The 14385-nt window shown below is 59.2% G+C and overlaps 1 protein-coding gene across 1 annotated transcript in view; it reads left to right on the top strand.

Moving 5' to 3' along the window:
- Window positions 1-11972, top strand: part of LOC121273088 (coronin-1A-like) — a 51595-nt gene extending 39623 nt beyond the window's left edge. The window contains exons 7-11 of the mRNA XM_041180053.1: window positions 1032-1136; window positions 3079-3224; window positions 3335-3392; window positions 6035-6256; window positions 11559-11972. Coding sequence (XP_041035987.1) covers window positions 1032-1136; window positions 3079-3224; window positions 3335-3392; window positions 6035-6256; window positions 11559-11663 — 636 coding nt within the window. The 3' untranslated portion in view covers window positions 11664-11972. The remainder of the gene's footprint in view (window positions 1-1031; window positions 1137-3078; window positions 3225-3334; window positions 3393-6034; window positions 6257-11558) is intronic.
- The last annotated feature ends 2413 nt before the right edge of the window (window positions 11973-14385 follow it).

The raw sequence follows: 14385 nt of genomic DNA on the forward strand, positions 1-14385 counted from the left end.
AGATGAGAGATAAAAAGTCACTGTTGTAGGTCTCTCCCTTTGTCTCTCTCTCCGTCTCCCTCCCACTCTCATTCTCCCTCTTTCACCCTCCGTCTCCCTCCCTCCCTCCGTCTGTCTGTCTCATTCCCCCTCCCTCTGTCTCTCTCCTTTCCTGTCTGTCTCTCTCCCTCCCTCCGTCTGTCTCTCTCCCTCCCTGTCTGTCTGTCTGTCTCTCCCCTCCCTCCGTCTGTCTGTCTCTCTCCTTCCCTGTCTGTCTGTCTCTCTCCCTCTCCCCTCCATCCGTCTGTCTCTCTCCCTCCCTCCGTCTGTCTCTCTCCCTCCGTCTGCCTGTCTCTCTCCCTCCCTCCGTCTGTCTCTCTCCCTCCCTCTGTCTGTCTCTCTGTCTCTCCCTCCCTCCGTCTGTCTCTCTGTCTCTCCCTCCCTCCGTCTGTCTCTCTGTCTCTCCCTCTGTGTCCGTCTCTCTTCCTCCCTCCGTCTGTCTCTCTCCCTCCGTCTGTCTCTCTCCCTCCACACGTCTGTCTGTCTCGCTCCCTCCCTCTGTCTGTCTCTCTCCCTCCCACCGTCTGTCTCTCCCTCCCTCCGTCTGTCTCTCCCCTCCCTCCGTCTGTCAGTCTCTCTCTCCCTGTGTCTGTCTCCCTCCCTCCATCTGTCTGTCTGTCTCTCCCCCTCCCTCCGTCCGTCTCTCTCCCTCGGTCTGTCGGTCTCTTTCCCTCCCTCTGTCTCTCTCCCTCCCTCCCTCCATCTCCCTGTCTCTCTCCCTCCCTCTGTCTGTCCGTCTCTCCCCTCCCTCCGTCTGTCGGTCTCTCTCTCTCCCTCTGTGTCTCTCTCCCTCCCTCCGTCTGTCTGTCTCCCTCCCTCTCCCCCCCCTTCTCCCTCTCTTCCTCCGACCCCCTCCCTCTTCTCCCTGTCTCACTTCCTCCTTCGCTCTCACTCTTTCCCGCCGTCGCTCCCTCTCTCCCCAGCCTCTCTCCTCTAGCCCTTCTCTCTCTCTCTCTCCCTCTCTCCTTAACGTGACTGTTATTCGCTTTCAGAAGCACATGTCAGAAGCTATGACCCTGGAGGAACTGGATGTGGGCAGTGGCGTCCTAATCCCATTCTACGACCCTGACTCAAACATTGTCTACCTGTGTGGCAAGGTAAGGGTTAATCGGAGAGGGGAGGCTGGGGAGGGAGATGTCGGGAGTGGAGGAGAGGGGAGGGAGACGGAGGGAGACGGAGGGAGACGGAGGGAGACGGAGGGAGACGGAGGGAGATGGAGGGAGGGGAGGGAGACGGAGGGAGTGGGGGAGAGGGGAGGGAGACGGAGGGAGACGGAGGGAGATGGAGGGAGGGGAGGGAGTTGGAGGGAGGGGAGGGAGGGGGGAGGCTGGGGAGGGAGAGGGAGGGAGGGGGGAGGGAGGGGGGAGGCAGGGGAGGGAGACGGAGGGAGCGGGGGGGGGGGGGGGGGAGATGCCGGGAGGGAGATGTTGGGGGGAGTGACCGAGGGAGGAGGAGAATGAGGGAGGGGAGGAAGGGGTTGGAAGGCAGGGGGGGGGGGGGGGGGAGACGGAGGAGGGGGGTTGGAGTGGGGGAGACGGAAGGGAGTGGGAGGAGAAGGTGGAGGGAGGGGGCGAGGGAGGGGGTGAGGGAAGGGGAGGGGGTGAGAGAGGGGGTGAGAGGGGGTGAGGGAGGGGGTGAGGGAGGGGGTGAGGGGGTGAGGGAGGGGGTGAGGGATAGGGAGGGGGTGAGGGGGAGTGGGAGGGGGTGAGAGAGGGAGGGGGAGGGGGTGAGGGAGGGGGTGAGGGAGGGGGTGAGGGAAGGTGAGGGAGGGGGTGAGGGAGAGGGGGTGAGGGAGGGGTTGAGGGAGGGAGGGAGAGGGGGTGAGGGAGGGGGTGAGGGAGAGGGGGTGAGGGAGGGGGTGAGGGAGGGGGTTGAGGGAGGGGTTGAGGGAGGGAGGGAGAGGGGGTGAGGGAGGGGGTGAGGGAGAGGGGGTGAGGGAGGGGGTGAGGGAGGGGTTGAGGGAGGGGTTGAGGGAGGGAGGGAGAGGGGGTGAGGGAGGGGGTGAGGGAGAGGGGGTGAGGGAGAGGGGGTGAGGGAGAGGGGGTGAGGGAGAGGGGGTGAGGGAGAGGGGGTGAGGGAGGGGGAGGCGGTGAGGGAGAGGGAGGGGGTGAGGGAGGGGGTGAGGGAGGGGGTGAGGGAGGGGTTGAGGGAGGGGTTGAGGGAGGGAGGGAGAGGGGGTGAGGGAGGGGGTGAGGGAGGGGGTGAGGGATAGGGAGGGGGAGAGGGGGTGAGGGAGGGGGTGAGGGAGGGGTTGAGGGAGAGGAGAGGGGGTGAGGGAGGGAGGTGAGGGAGGGGTTGAGGGAGGGAGGGAGAGGGGGTGAGGGAGGGGGTGAGGGAGGGGGTGAGGGAGGGGGTGAGGGAGAGGGGGGTGAGGGAGAGGGGGTGAGGGAGGGGGGGGTGAGGGAGGGGGAGGCGGTGAGGGATAGGGAGGGGGTGAGGGAGGGGGTGAGGGAGGGGGTGAGGGAGGGAGGGAGAGGGGGTGAGGGAGGGGGTGAGGGGTTGAGGGAGGGAGGAGAGGGGGTGAGGGAAGGGGAGGGAGGGGGTGAGGGAGGGGGTGAGGGAGAGGGGGTGTGAGGGAGGAGAGGGGGTGAGGGATAGGGAGGGGGTGAGGGAGGGGGTGAGGGAGGAGGGGGTGAGGAGGGGGTGAGGGAGGGGGGTGAGGGAGAGGGGGTGAGGGAGGGGGGAGGGAGAGGGGGGTGAGGGATAGGGAGGGGGTGAGGGAGGGGTGATGGGAGGGGGTGAGGGAGGGGGTGAGGGAGGGGGTGAGGGAGGGGGTGAGGGAAGGTGAGGGAGGGGGTGAGGGAAGGTGAGGGAGGGGGTGAGGGAGAGGGGGTGAGGGAGGGGGTGAGGGAGGCGGTGAGGGAGGGGGTGAGGGATAGGGAGGGGGTGAGGGAGGCGGTGAGGGATAGGGAGGGGGTGAGGGAGGGGGTGAGGGAGGGGGTGAGGGTGGGGGAGATGTGTCCGGAGGGGAGTGTGGTGCTGCTGGGGGAGGCGGTGGGGAGGTAGGACTGAAAGGTGACCATTCCTCTACCCCCCCAGGGAGACAGCAGCATCCGCTACTTTGAGGTGACCGATGAGGCTCCCTATGTCCACTACCTGTCCATGTACTCCAGCAAGGAGTCTCAGCGTGGCATTGGCTACATGCCCAAGAGAGGCCTGGACGTCAAGAAGTGCGAGATCGCCAGGTAGGAGACACAGGGGTCGGGGGGGGGGGGGGGTCAGGGGTCAGGGGCCAGGGAGCGGTCAGCGATTGGGACTTGGGCTCATGGATTAACCCTCACTTCGTTACCTTTAGATTCTACAAGCTACACGAGAGGAGGTGTGAGCCGATTGCGATGACTGTCCCTCGAAAGGTACTACATCCTCATCTCCAATCTCATTGTACCTGAGGCAGTGCTGACCCTCCCTCATCACTGACCCTCCCTCAGTACTGACCCTCCCTCATCACTGGCGCTCCCTCAGTACTGACCCTCCCACAGTGCGGCTCTCCCTCAGTACTGACCCTCCCACAGTGCGGCGCTCCCTCAGCACTGACCCTCCGACAGCGCGACTCTCCCTCAGTACTGACCCTCCGACAGTGCGGCGCTCCCTCAGCGCTGACCCTCCGACAGTGCGGCGCTCCCTCAGCGCTGACCCTCCGACAGTGCGGCGCTCCCTCAGCACTGACACTCCGACAGTGCGGCTCTCCCTCAGCACTGACCCTCCGACAGTGCGGCTCTCCCTCAGCACTGACCCTCCGACAGTGCGGCTCTCCCTCAGCACTGACCCTCCGACAGTGCGGCTCTCCCTCAGCACTGAGCCTCCGACAGTGCGACTCTCCCTCAGCACTGACCCTCCGACGGTGTGGCTTTCCCTCAGCACTGACCCTCCGACAGTGCGGCTCTCCCTCAGCACTGACCCTCCCACAGTGCGGCTCTCCCTCAGTACTGACCCTCCGACAGTGCGGCGCTCCCTCAGCACTGACCCTCCCACAGTGCGGCTCTCCCTCAGCGCTGACCCTCCGACAGTGCGGCTCTCCCTCAGCACTGAACCTCCGACAGTGCGGCTCTCCCTCAGCACTGACCCTCCGACAGTGCGGCTCTCCCTCAGCACTGACCCTCCAACAGTGCGGCGCTCCCTCAGCACTGACCCTCCGACAGCGCGACTCTCCCTCAGCACTGACCCTCCGACGGTGTGGCTTTCCCTCAGCACTGACCCTCCGACAGTGCGGCTCTCCCTCAGCACTGACCCTCCCACAGTGCGGCTCTCCCTCAGTACTGACCCTCCGACAGTGCGGCGCTCCCTCAGCACTGACCCTCCCACAGTGCGGCACTCCCTCAGCGCTGACCCTCCGACAGTGCGGCACTCCCTCAGCACTGACCCTCCGACAGTGCGGTGCTCCCTCAGCACTGACCCTCCGACGGTGCGGAGCTCCCTCAGCACTGACCCTCCGACAGCGCGGCGCTCCCTCAGCACTGACCCTCCGACGGTGCGGAGCTCCCTCAGCACTGACCCTCCGACAGCGCGGCGCTCCCTCAGCACTGACCCTCCCACAGTGCGGCTCTCCCTCAGCACTGACCCTCCGACAGTGCGGCTCTCCCTCAGCACTGACCCTCTGAAAGTGCGGCACTCCCTCAGCACTGACCCTCCCACAGTGCGGCTCTCCCTCAGCACTGACCCTCCGACAGTGCGGCTCTCCCTCAGCACTGACCCTCCAACAGTGCGGCGCTCCCTCAGCACTGACCCTCCGACAGCGCGACTCTCCCTCAGCACTGACCCTCCGACGGTGTGGCTTTCCCTCAGCACTGACCCTCCGACAGTGCGGCTCTCCCTCAGCACTGACCCTCCCACAGTGCGGCTCTCCCTCAGTACTGACCCTCCGACAGTGCGGCTTTCCCTCGGCACTGACCCTCCCACAGTGCGGCTCTCCCTCAGCACTGACCCTCCCACAGTGCGGCTCTCCCTCAGCGCTGACCCTCCGACAGTGCGGCACTCCCTCAGCACTGACCCTCCGACAGTGCGGCTTTCCCTCGGCACTGACCCTCCGACAGTGCGGCTCTCCCTCAGCACTGACCCTCCGACAGTGCGGCTCTCCCTCAGCACTGACCCTCCGACAGTGCGGCTCTCCCTCAGCACTGACCCTCCGACGGTGCGGAGCTCCCTCAGCACTGACCCTCCCACAGTGCGGCTCTCCCTCAGCACTGACCCTCCGACAGTGCGGCTCTCCCTCAGCACTGACCCTCCGAAAGTGCGGCACTCCCTCAGCACTGACCCTCCCACAATGCGGCTCTCCCTCAGCACTGACCCTCCGACAGTGCGGCGCTCCCTCAGCACTGACCCTCCCTCAGCACTGACCCTCCCACAGTGCGGCGCTCACTCAGCACTGACACTCCGACAGTGCGGCACTCCCTCAGCACTGACCCTCCTACAGTGCGGCTCTCCCTCAGCACTGACCCTCCCTCAGCACTGACCCTCCGACAGCGCGACTCTCCCTCAGTACTGATCCTCCGACACTGCGGCGCTCCCTCAGCACTGACCCTCCGACAGCGCGACTCTCCCTCAGTACTGACCCTCCGACGGTGCGGAGCTCCCTCGGCACTGACCCTCCGACAGTGCGGCTCTCCCTCGGCACTGACCCTCCGACAGTGCGGCTCTCCCTCGGCACTGACCCTCCGACAGTGCGGCTCTCCCTCGGCACTGACCCTCCGACAATGCGGCACTCCCTCAGCACTGACCCTCCGACAGTGTGGCTCTCCCTCAGCACTGACCCTCCGACAGTGCGGCTCTCCTCAGCACTGACCCTCCCACAGTGCGGCTCTCACTCAGTACTGACCCTCCGACAGTGCGGCTCTCCCTCAGCACTGACCCTCCGACAGTGTGACTCTCCCTCAGCGCTGACCCTCCGACACTGCGGCACTCCCTCAGCACTGACCCTCCGACAGCGCGGCTCTCCCTCAGTACTGACCCTCCGACAGTGCGGCCTCACAATGGTGACCTCTCACTCTCTCCCCGGCAGTCGGACTTGTTCCAGGAGGACCTCTACCCTGACACCATTGGACCCGAACCCGCTCTCGAGGCTGAGGAGTGGTTCGGAGGGAAGGATGCAGATCCCATCTACATCTCCCTGAAGAACGAATACACTGTGAAGTCTCGCGAGTTCAAGGTGTGCAAGAAGGTTCTAGATGTCAAGGATGGTGCGCACAGGGCACATGCCACCTCTAACTCTGGATCGCACATGGTAAGTGTGGCGAGGGTGACTTCATTGGGCTGCGTTCTGAATGAGTGCCCTTCGATGGGACCACACCCGGAGCTCTGGGTCCGGTTCGGGTCTCCTTACCTGAGGAAGGACATCCCTGCCCTAGAGGGAGGGTAACGAAGGTTCACTAGACTGGTCCCTGGGATGAGACGGATTGTCCCAGGAGGAGAGATTGAGTCGAATGGGTCTCTATTCCCTGCAGTTTGGGAGAACGAGAGGTCACCTCACTGACACGTAGAAAATTCTGAAGGGCTTTGACAGGGTCGATGCTGAGAGGCTGTTTCCCCCCCCACTCTCTCCCTCCTCCCCGGGCTGGAGAGTCTAGAACACGGGGGGTCTCAGTCTCAGGAGAAGGGGTCGGCCATTCTGGGCTGAGATGAAGGAGAAATGTCTTCACTCGGGAGAGTCGTGAATCTTTGGGATTCTCCTACCCCAGAGAGCGGTGGGTGCTCCGTCATCGAGTAGGTTCAAGACTGAGATTGAGAGGTTTTTGGACACTGAGGGGAATCGAGGAGATGTGGGGAGAGTGTGGGTAGGTGGAGTTGAGGGAGAAGATCAGCCACAGGCTGGATTAAGGTGGAGTTGAGGTGGATGATCAGCCACAGGCTGGATTAAGGTGGAGTTGAGGTGGATGATCAGCCACAGGCTGGATTAAGGTGGAGTTGAGGTGGATGATCAGCCACAGGCTGGATTAAGTTGGAGTTGAGGGAGAAGATCAGCCACAGGCTGGATTAAGGTGGAGTTGAGGTGGATGATCAGCCACAGGCTGGATTAAGGTGGAGTTGAGGTGGATGATCAGCCACAGGCTGGATTAAGGTGGAGTTGAGGTGGATGATCAGCCACAGGCTGGATTAAGGTGGAGTTGAGGGAGAAGATCAGCCACAGGCTGGATTAAGGTGGAGTTGAGGTGGATGATCAGCCACAGGATGGATTAAGGTGGAGTTGAGGTGGATGATCAGCCACAGGCTGGATTAAGGTGGAATTGAGGTGGATGATCAGCCACGGGCTGGATTAAGGTGGAGTTGAGGTGGATGATCAGCCACAGGCTGGATTAAGGTGGAGTTGAGGGAGAAGATCAGCCACAGGCTGGATTAAGGTGGAGTTGAGGTGGATGATCAGCCACAGGATGGATTAAGGTGGAGTTGAGGTGGATGATCAGCCACAGGCTGGATTAAGGTGGAGTTGAGGTGGATGATCAGCCACAGGCTGGATTAAGGTGGAGTTGAGGTGGATGATCAGCCACAGGCTGGATTAAGGTGGAGTTGAGGTGGATGATCAGCCACAGGCTGGATTAAGGTGCAGTTGAGGGAGAAGATCAGCCACAGGCTGGATTAAGGTGGAGTTGAGGTGGATGATAAGCCACAGGCTGGATTAAGGTGGAGTTGAGGTGGATGATCAGCCACAGGCTGGATTAAGGTGGAGTTGAGGTGGATGATCAGCCACAGGCTGGATTAAGGTGGAGTTGAGGGAGAAGATCAGCCACAGGCTGGATTAAGGTGAGTTGAGGTGGATGATCAGCCACAGGCTGGATTAAGGTGGAGTTGAGGTGGATGATCAGCCACAGGCTGGATTAAGGTGGAGTTGAGGTGGATGATCAGCCACAGGCTGGATTAAGGTGGAGTTGAGGTGGATGATCAGCCACAGGATGGATTAAGGTGGAGTTGAGGGTGATGATCAGCCAAAGGCTGGATTAAGGTGGAGTTGAGGGAGAAGATCAGCCACAGGCTGGATTAAGGTGGAGTTGAGGTGGATGATCAGCCACAGGCTGGATTAAGGTGGAGTTGAGGTGGATGATCAGCCACAGGCTGGATTAAGGTGGAGTTGAGGTGGATGATCAGCCACAGGCTGGATTAATGTGGAGTTGAGGTGGATGATCAGCCACAGGCTGATTAAGGTGGAGTTGAGGGAGAAGATCAGCCACAGGCTGGATTAAGGTGGAGTTGAGGTGGATGATCAGCCACAGGCTGGATTAAGGTGGAGTTGAGGGAGAAGATCAGCCACAGACTGGATTAAGGTGGAGTTGAGGGGGAAGATCAGCCACGGGCTGGATTAAGCTGGAGTTGAGGTGGATGATCAGCCACAGGCTGGATTAAGGTGGAGTTGAGGTGGATGATCAGCCACAGGCTGGATTAAGGTGGAGTTGAGGGAGAAGATCAGCCACAGGCTGGATTAAGGTGGAGTTGAGGTGGATGATCAGCCACAGGCTGGATTAAGGTGGAGTTGAGGTGGATGATCAGCCACAGGCTGGATTAAGGTGGAGTTGAGGTGGATGATCAGCCACAGGCTGGATTAAGGTGGAGTTGAGGTGGATGATCAGCCACAGGATGGATTAAGGTGGAGTTGAGGGTGATGATCAGCCAAAGGCTGGATTAAGGTGGAGTTGAGGGAGAAGATCAGCCACAGGCTGGATTAAGGTGGAGTTGAGGTGGATGATCAGCCACAGGCTGGATTAAGGTGGAGTTGAGGTGGATGATCAGCCACAGGCTGGATTAAGGTGGAGTTGAGGTGGATGATCAGCCACAGGCTGGATTAAGGTGGAGTTGAGGTGGATGATCAGCCACAGGCTGGATTAAGGTGGAGTTGAGGGAGAAGATCAGCCACAGGCTGGATTAAGGTGGAGTTGAGGTGGATGATCAGCCACAGGCTGGATTAAGGTGGAGTTGAGGGAGAAGATCAGCCACAGACTGGATTAAGGTGGAGTTGAGGGGGAAGATCAGCCACGGGCTGGATTAAGCTGGAGTTGAGGTGGATGATCAGCCACAGGCTGGATTAAGGTGGAGTTGAGGTGGATGATCAGCCACAGGCTGGATTAAGGTGGAGTTGAGGGAGAAGATCAGCCACAGGCTGGATTAAGGTGGAGTTGAGGTGGATGATCAGCCACAGGCTGGATTAAGGTGGAGTTGAGCTGGATGATCAGCCACAGGCTGGATTAAGGTGGAGTTGAGGTGGATGATCAGCCACAGGCTGGATTAAGGTGGAGTTGAGGGTGATGATCAGCCACAGGCTGGATTAAGGTGGAGTTGAGGGAGAAGATCAGCCACAGGCTGGATTAAGGTGGAGTTGAGGTGGATGATCAGCCACAGGCTGGATTAAGGTGGAGTCGAGGTGATGATCAGCCACAGGCTGGATTAAAGTGGAGTTGAGGGAGAAGATCAGCCACAGGCTGGATTAAGGTGGAGTTGAGGGAGAAGATCAGCCACAGGCTGGATTAAGGTGGAGTTGAGGTGGATGATCAGCCACAGGCTGGATTAAGGTGGAGTTGAGGTGGATGATCAGCCACAGGCTGGATTAAGGTGGAGTTGAGGTGGATGATCAGCCACAGGCTGGATTAAGGTGGAGTTGAGGGAGAAGATCAGCCACAGGCTGGATTAAGGTGGAGTTCAGGTGGATGATCAGCCACAGGCTGGATTAAGGTGGAGTTGAGGTGGATGATCAGCCACAGGCTGGATTAAGGTGGAGTTGAGGTGGATGATCAGCCACAGGCTGGATTAAGGTGGAGTTGCGGTGGATGATCAGTCACAGGCTGGATTAAGGTGGAGTTGAGGGAGAAGATCAGCCACAGGCTGGATTAAGTTAGAGTTGAGGTGGCTGATCAGCCACAGGCTGGATTAAGGTGGAGTTGAGGTGGATGATCAGCCACAGGCTGGATTAAGGTGGAGTTGCGGTGGATGATCAGCCACAGGCTGGATTAAGGTGGAGTTGAGGTGGATGATCAGCCACAGGCTGGATTAAGGTGGAGTTGAGGTGGATGATCAGCCACAGGCTGGATTAAGGTGGAGTTGAGGGAGAAGATCAGCCACAGGCTGGATTAAGGTGGAGTTGAGGTGGATGATCAGCCACAGGCTGGATTAAGGTGGAGTTGAGGTGGATGATCAGCCACAGGCTGGATTAAGGTGGAGTTGCGGTGGATGATCAGCCACAGGCTGGATTAAGGTGGAGTTGAGGGAGAAGATCAGCCACAGGCTGGATTAAGGTGGAGTTGAGGTGGATGATCAGCCACAGGCTGGATTAAGGTGGAGTCGAGGTGGATGATCAGCCACAGGCTGGATTAAGGTGGAGTTGAGGGAGAAGATCAGCCACAGGCTGGATTAAGGTGGAGTCGAGGTGGATGATCAGCCACAGGCTGGATTAAGGTGGAGTTGAGGTGGATGATCAGCCACAGGCTGGATTAAGGTGGAGTTGAGGTGGATGATCAGCCACAGGCTGGATTAAGGTGGAGTTGAGGTGGATGATCAGCCACAGGCTGGATTAAGGTGGAGTTGAGGTGGATGATCAGCCACAGGCTGGATTAAGGTGGAGTTGAGGTGGATGATCAGCCACAGGCTGGATTAAGGTGGAGTTGAGGGAGAAGATCAGCCACAGGCTGGATTAAAGTGGAGTTGAGGTGGATGATCAGCCACAGGCTGGATTAAGGTGGAGTTGCGGTGGATGATCAGCCACAGGCTGGATTAAGGTGGAGTTGAGGGAGAAGATCAGCCACAGGCTGGATTAAGGTGGAGTTGAGGTGGATGATCAGCCACAGGCTGGATTAAGGTGGAGTCGAGGTGGATGATCAGCCACAGGCTGGATTAAGGTGGAGTTGAGGGAGAAGATCAGCCACAGGCTGGATTAAGGTGGAGTTGAGGTGGATGATCAGCCACAGGCTGGATTAAGGTGGAGTTGAGGTGGATGATCAGCCACAGGCTGGATTAAGGTGGAGTTGAGGTGGATGATCAGCCACAGGCTGGATTAAGGTGGAGTTGAGGTGGATGATCAGCCACAGGCTGGATTAAGGTGGAGTTGAGGGAGAAGATCAGCCACAGGCTGGATTAAGGTGGAGTTGAGGTGGATGATCAGCCACAGGCTGGATTAAGGTGGAGTTGAGGTGGATGATCAGCCACAGGATGGATTAAGGTGGAGTTGAGGTGGATGATCAGCCACAGGCTGGATTAAGCTGGAGTTGAGGTGGATGATCAGCCACAGGCTGGATTAAGGTGGAGTTGAGGTGGATGATCAGCCACAGGCTGGATTAAGGTGGAGTTGAGGGAGAAGATCCGCCACAGGCTGGATTAAGGTGGAGTTGAGGTGGATGATCAGCCACAGGCTGGATTAAGGTGGAGTTGAGGTGGATGATCAGCCACAGGCTGGATTAAGGTGGGGGGGGGGGGGGAAGCAGGCTCAAGGGGCCGAATAGCCTGACTGTCTCGGTGTCAGCACACAATGGTGCGCCGGGCGGGTAAAAGGGAACACGTCGGCACCTCTCTGGGGAACTCAGCGCCCCCCCTTTCTCTAACCCTCTGAACAGTTGCAGGCTCCAGCCGTCGAGTCCCTGATCGAGGAGATGGAGAAGCTAAAGGTCAAAGTTCAGGAGCACGAGCAGCGAATCACAGAGCTGGAAGGCAAAGCGTAAAGGATAATAAAAAAACAAAACACCGCACAGAAAGAGCCCAAACCTCATCGCTGCATCGCAGAGATGCTTAAAACCTCAAGGAAAAGCAGCAAACAGATTGAGATCCCCCTGATTAAATTAAGGCCCCCTAGGCCAACAAAATGGCCGCCAGGTTACACAACGCCCCTCACTGCCACACCCACCCCTACCCTGTCACCCACTCCCCTCAAACGGATGGAGTCTCTCCCTCAGGGACCCCTTTTACAGAGGGAGTCTCTCCGTCTTGGACCCCTGTTCAAGAGGGAGTCTCTCCCTCGGGGACCCCAGTTAAAGAGGGAGTCTCTCCATCAGGGACCCCTGTTAAAGAGGGAGTCTCTCCCTCGGGGACCCCTGTTAAAGAGGGAGTCTCTCCGTCAGGGACCCCTGTTAAAGAGAGAGTCTCTCCGTCTTGGACCCCTGTTAAAGAGGGAGTCTCTCCGTCAGGGACCCCTGTTAAAGAGGGAGTCTCTCCTTCAGGGAACATGTTAAAGAGGGAGTCTCTCCAGTGACCCCTGTTAAAGAAGGAGTCTCTCCGTCAGGGACCCCTGTTAAAGAGGGAGTCTCTCCGTCAGGGACCCCTGTTAAAGAGGGAGTCTCTCCATCAGGGAACATGTTAAAGAGGGAGACTCTCCATCTTGGACCCCTGTTAAAGAGGGAGTCTCTCCGTCAGGGACCCCTGTTAAAGAGGGAGTCTCTCCTTCAGGGAACATGTTAAAGAGGGAGTCTCTCCAGTGACCCCTGTTAAAGAAGGAGTCTCTCCGTCAGGGACCCCTGTTAAAGAGGGAGTCTCTCCCTCGGGGACCCCTGTTAAAGAGGGAGTCTCTCCGTCAGGGACCCCTGTTAAAGAGGGAGACTCTCCATCTTGGACCCCTGTTAAAGAGGGAGTCTCTCCGTCAGGGACCCCTGTTAAAGAGGGAGTCTCTCCTTCAGGGAACATGTTAAAGAGGGAGTCTCTCCAGTGACCCCTGTTAAAGAAGGAGTCTCTCCGTCAGGGACCCCTGTTAAAGAGGGAGTCTCTCCGTCAGGGACCCCTGTTAAAGAGGGAGTCTCTCCATCAGGGAACATGTTAAAGAGGGAGACTCTCCATCTTGGACCCCTGTTAAAGAGGGAGTCTCTCCGTCAGGGACCCCTGTTTAAAGAGGGAGTCTCTCCTTCAGGGAACATGTTAAAGAGGGAGTCTCTCCAGTGACCCCTGTTAAAGAAGGAGTCTCTCCGTCAGGGACCCCTGTTAAAGAGGGAGTCTCTCCCTCGGGGACCCCTGTTAAAGAGGGAGTCTCTCCGTCAGGGACCCCTGTTAAAGAGGGAGTCTCTCCGTCGGGGACCCCTGTTAAAGAGGGAGACTCTCCATCTTGGACCCCTGTTAAAGAGGGAGTCTCTCCGTCAGGGACCCCTGTTAAAGAGGGAGTCTCTCCTTCAGGGAACATGTTAAAGAGGGAGTCTCTCCAGTGACCCCTGTTAAAGAAGGAGTCTCTCCGTCAGGGACCCCTGTTAAAGAGGGAGTCTCTCCGTCAGGGACCCCTGTTAAAGAGGGAGTCTCTCCATCAGGGAACATGTTAAAGAAGGAGTCTCTCCGTCAGGGACCCATGTTAAAGAGGGAGTCTCTCCGTCAGGGACCCCTGTTAAAGAGGGAGTCTCTCCGTCAGGGACCCCTGTTAAAGAGGGAGTCTCTCCGTCAGGGACCCCTGTTAAAGAGGGAGTCTCTCTGTCAGGGACCCCTGTTAAAGAGGGAGTCTCTCCGTCAGGGACCCCTGTTAAAGAAGGAGTCTCTCCATCAGGGTCCCCTGTTAAAGAGGGAGTCTCTCCGTCAGGGACCCCTTTTACAGAGGGAGACTCTCCATCTTGGACCCCTGTTAAAGAGGGAGTCTCTCCGTCATGGACCCCTGTTAAAGAGGGAGTCTCTCCATCAGGGAACATGTTAAAGAGGGAGTCTCTCCAGTGACCCCTGTTAAAGAGGGAGTCTCTCTGTCAGGGACCCCTGTTAAAGAGGGAGTCTCTCCATCAGGGAACATGTTAAAGAGGGAGTCTCTCCGTCAGGGACCCCTGTCTTAAACCCTCAGTGGGGGAAGACGCTGCTGTCGGGGGTGGGGGGGGGGAGATGGTTTGGGGAGGGTGGGTGTGGGGTGGGAATGGGGGGGGGGATATGAAAATCGCCAACCAAGATGGCGGCATTTCCGAGCGCCCACCCCTTGACGGAAATGGGCTCTCCCACCGGGCGACGTCATTGGGCCCAGTCGGCCAATGGCAGGGCCTCGTTGGAAGTCTTCGTGGCCCGAACAGTCCACTCGGCCCGAGAGGGAGGGGGGGAGGGTGGGGTGTGCGTGCTAGGGGACCTTGCTCAGTTTGGGGGCCCCCGAATTTTGGAATGGGGTTGTAAAGTTGGCCCAGGGTCGGGGGTTGGGGGGGGGTGGGGCGGGTTCACGTTCTCTCTGCTGCTTTTCCAGAATTTTCTTCTATGACACGGATACGTGTCCTGCGCTTTGGAGAGGGGCGGCCATTTTGAACTGTGTGGGTAGTATCGAGCAGGAGTTAGACCCGCGGTGGCAAGGTGGGGTGGGGGAGGGGGGGGTGGAGGGTGGGGGGAGGGGGGTGGGGGGCAGTGGCAGGCGCTTGAGGGAGGGAGGGAGGGAGGGAGGAGGGGTCTATGGCGGAAGCACTGAAAGTGGTCTACAGACCGGGAAACGTTAGCCTCACGGACTTTGCCCCA

The sequence above is a fragment of the Carcharodon carcharias genome, chromosome 38 (genome assembly GCF_017639515.1).
Source record: "Carcharodon carcharias isolate sCarCar2 chromosome 38, sCarCar2.pri, whole genome shotgun sequence".
Lineage (NCBI taxonomy): Eukaryota > Metazoa > Chordata > Chondrichthyes > Lamniformes > Lamnidae > Carcharodon > Carcharodon carcharias.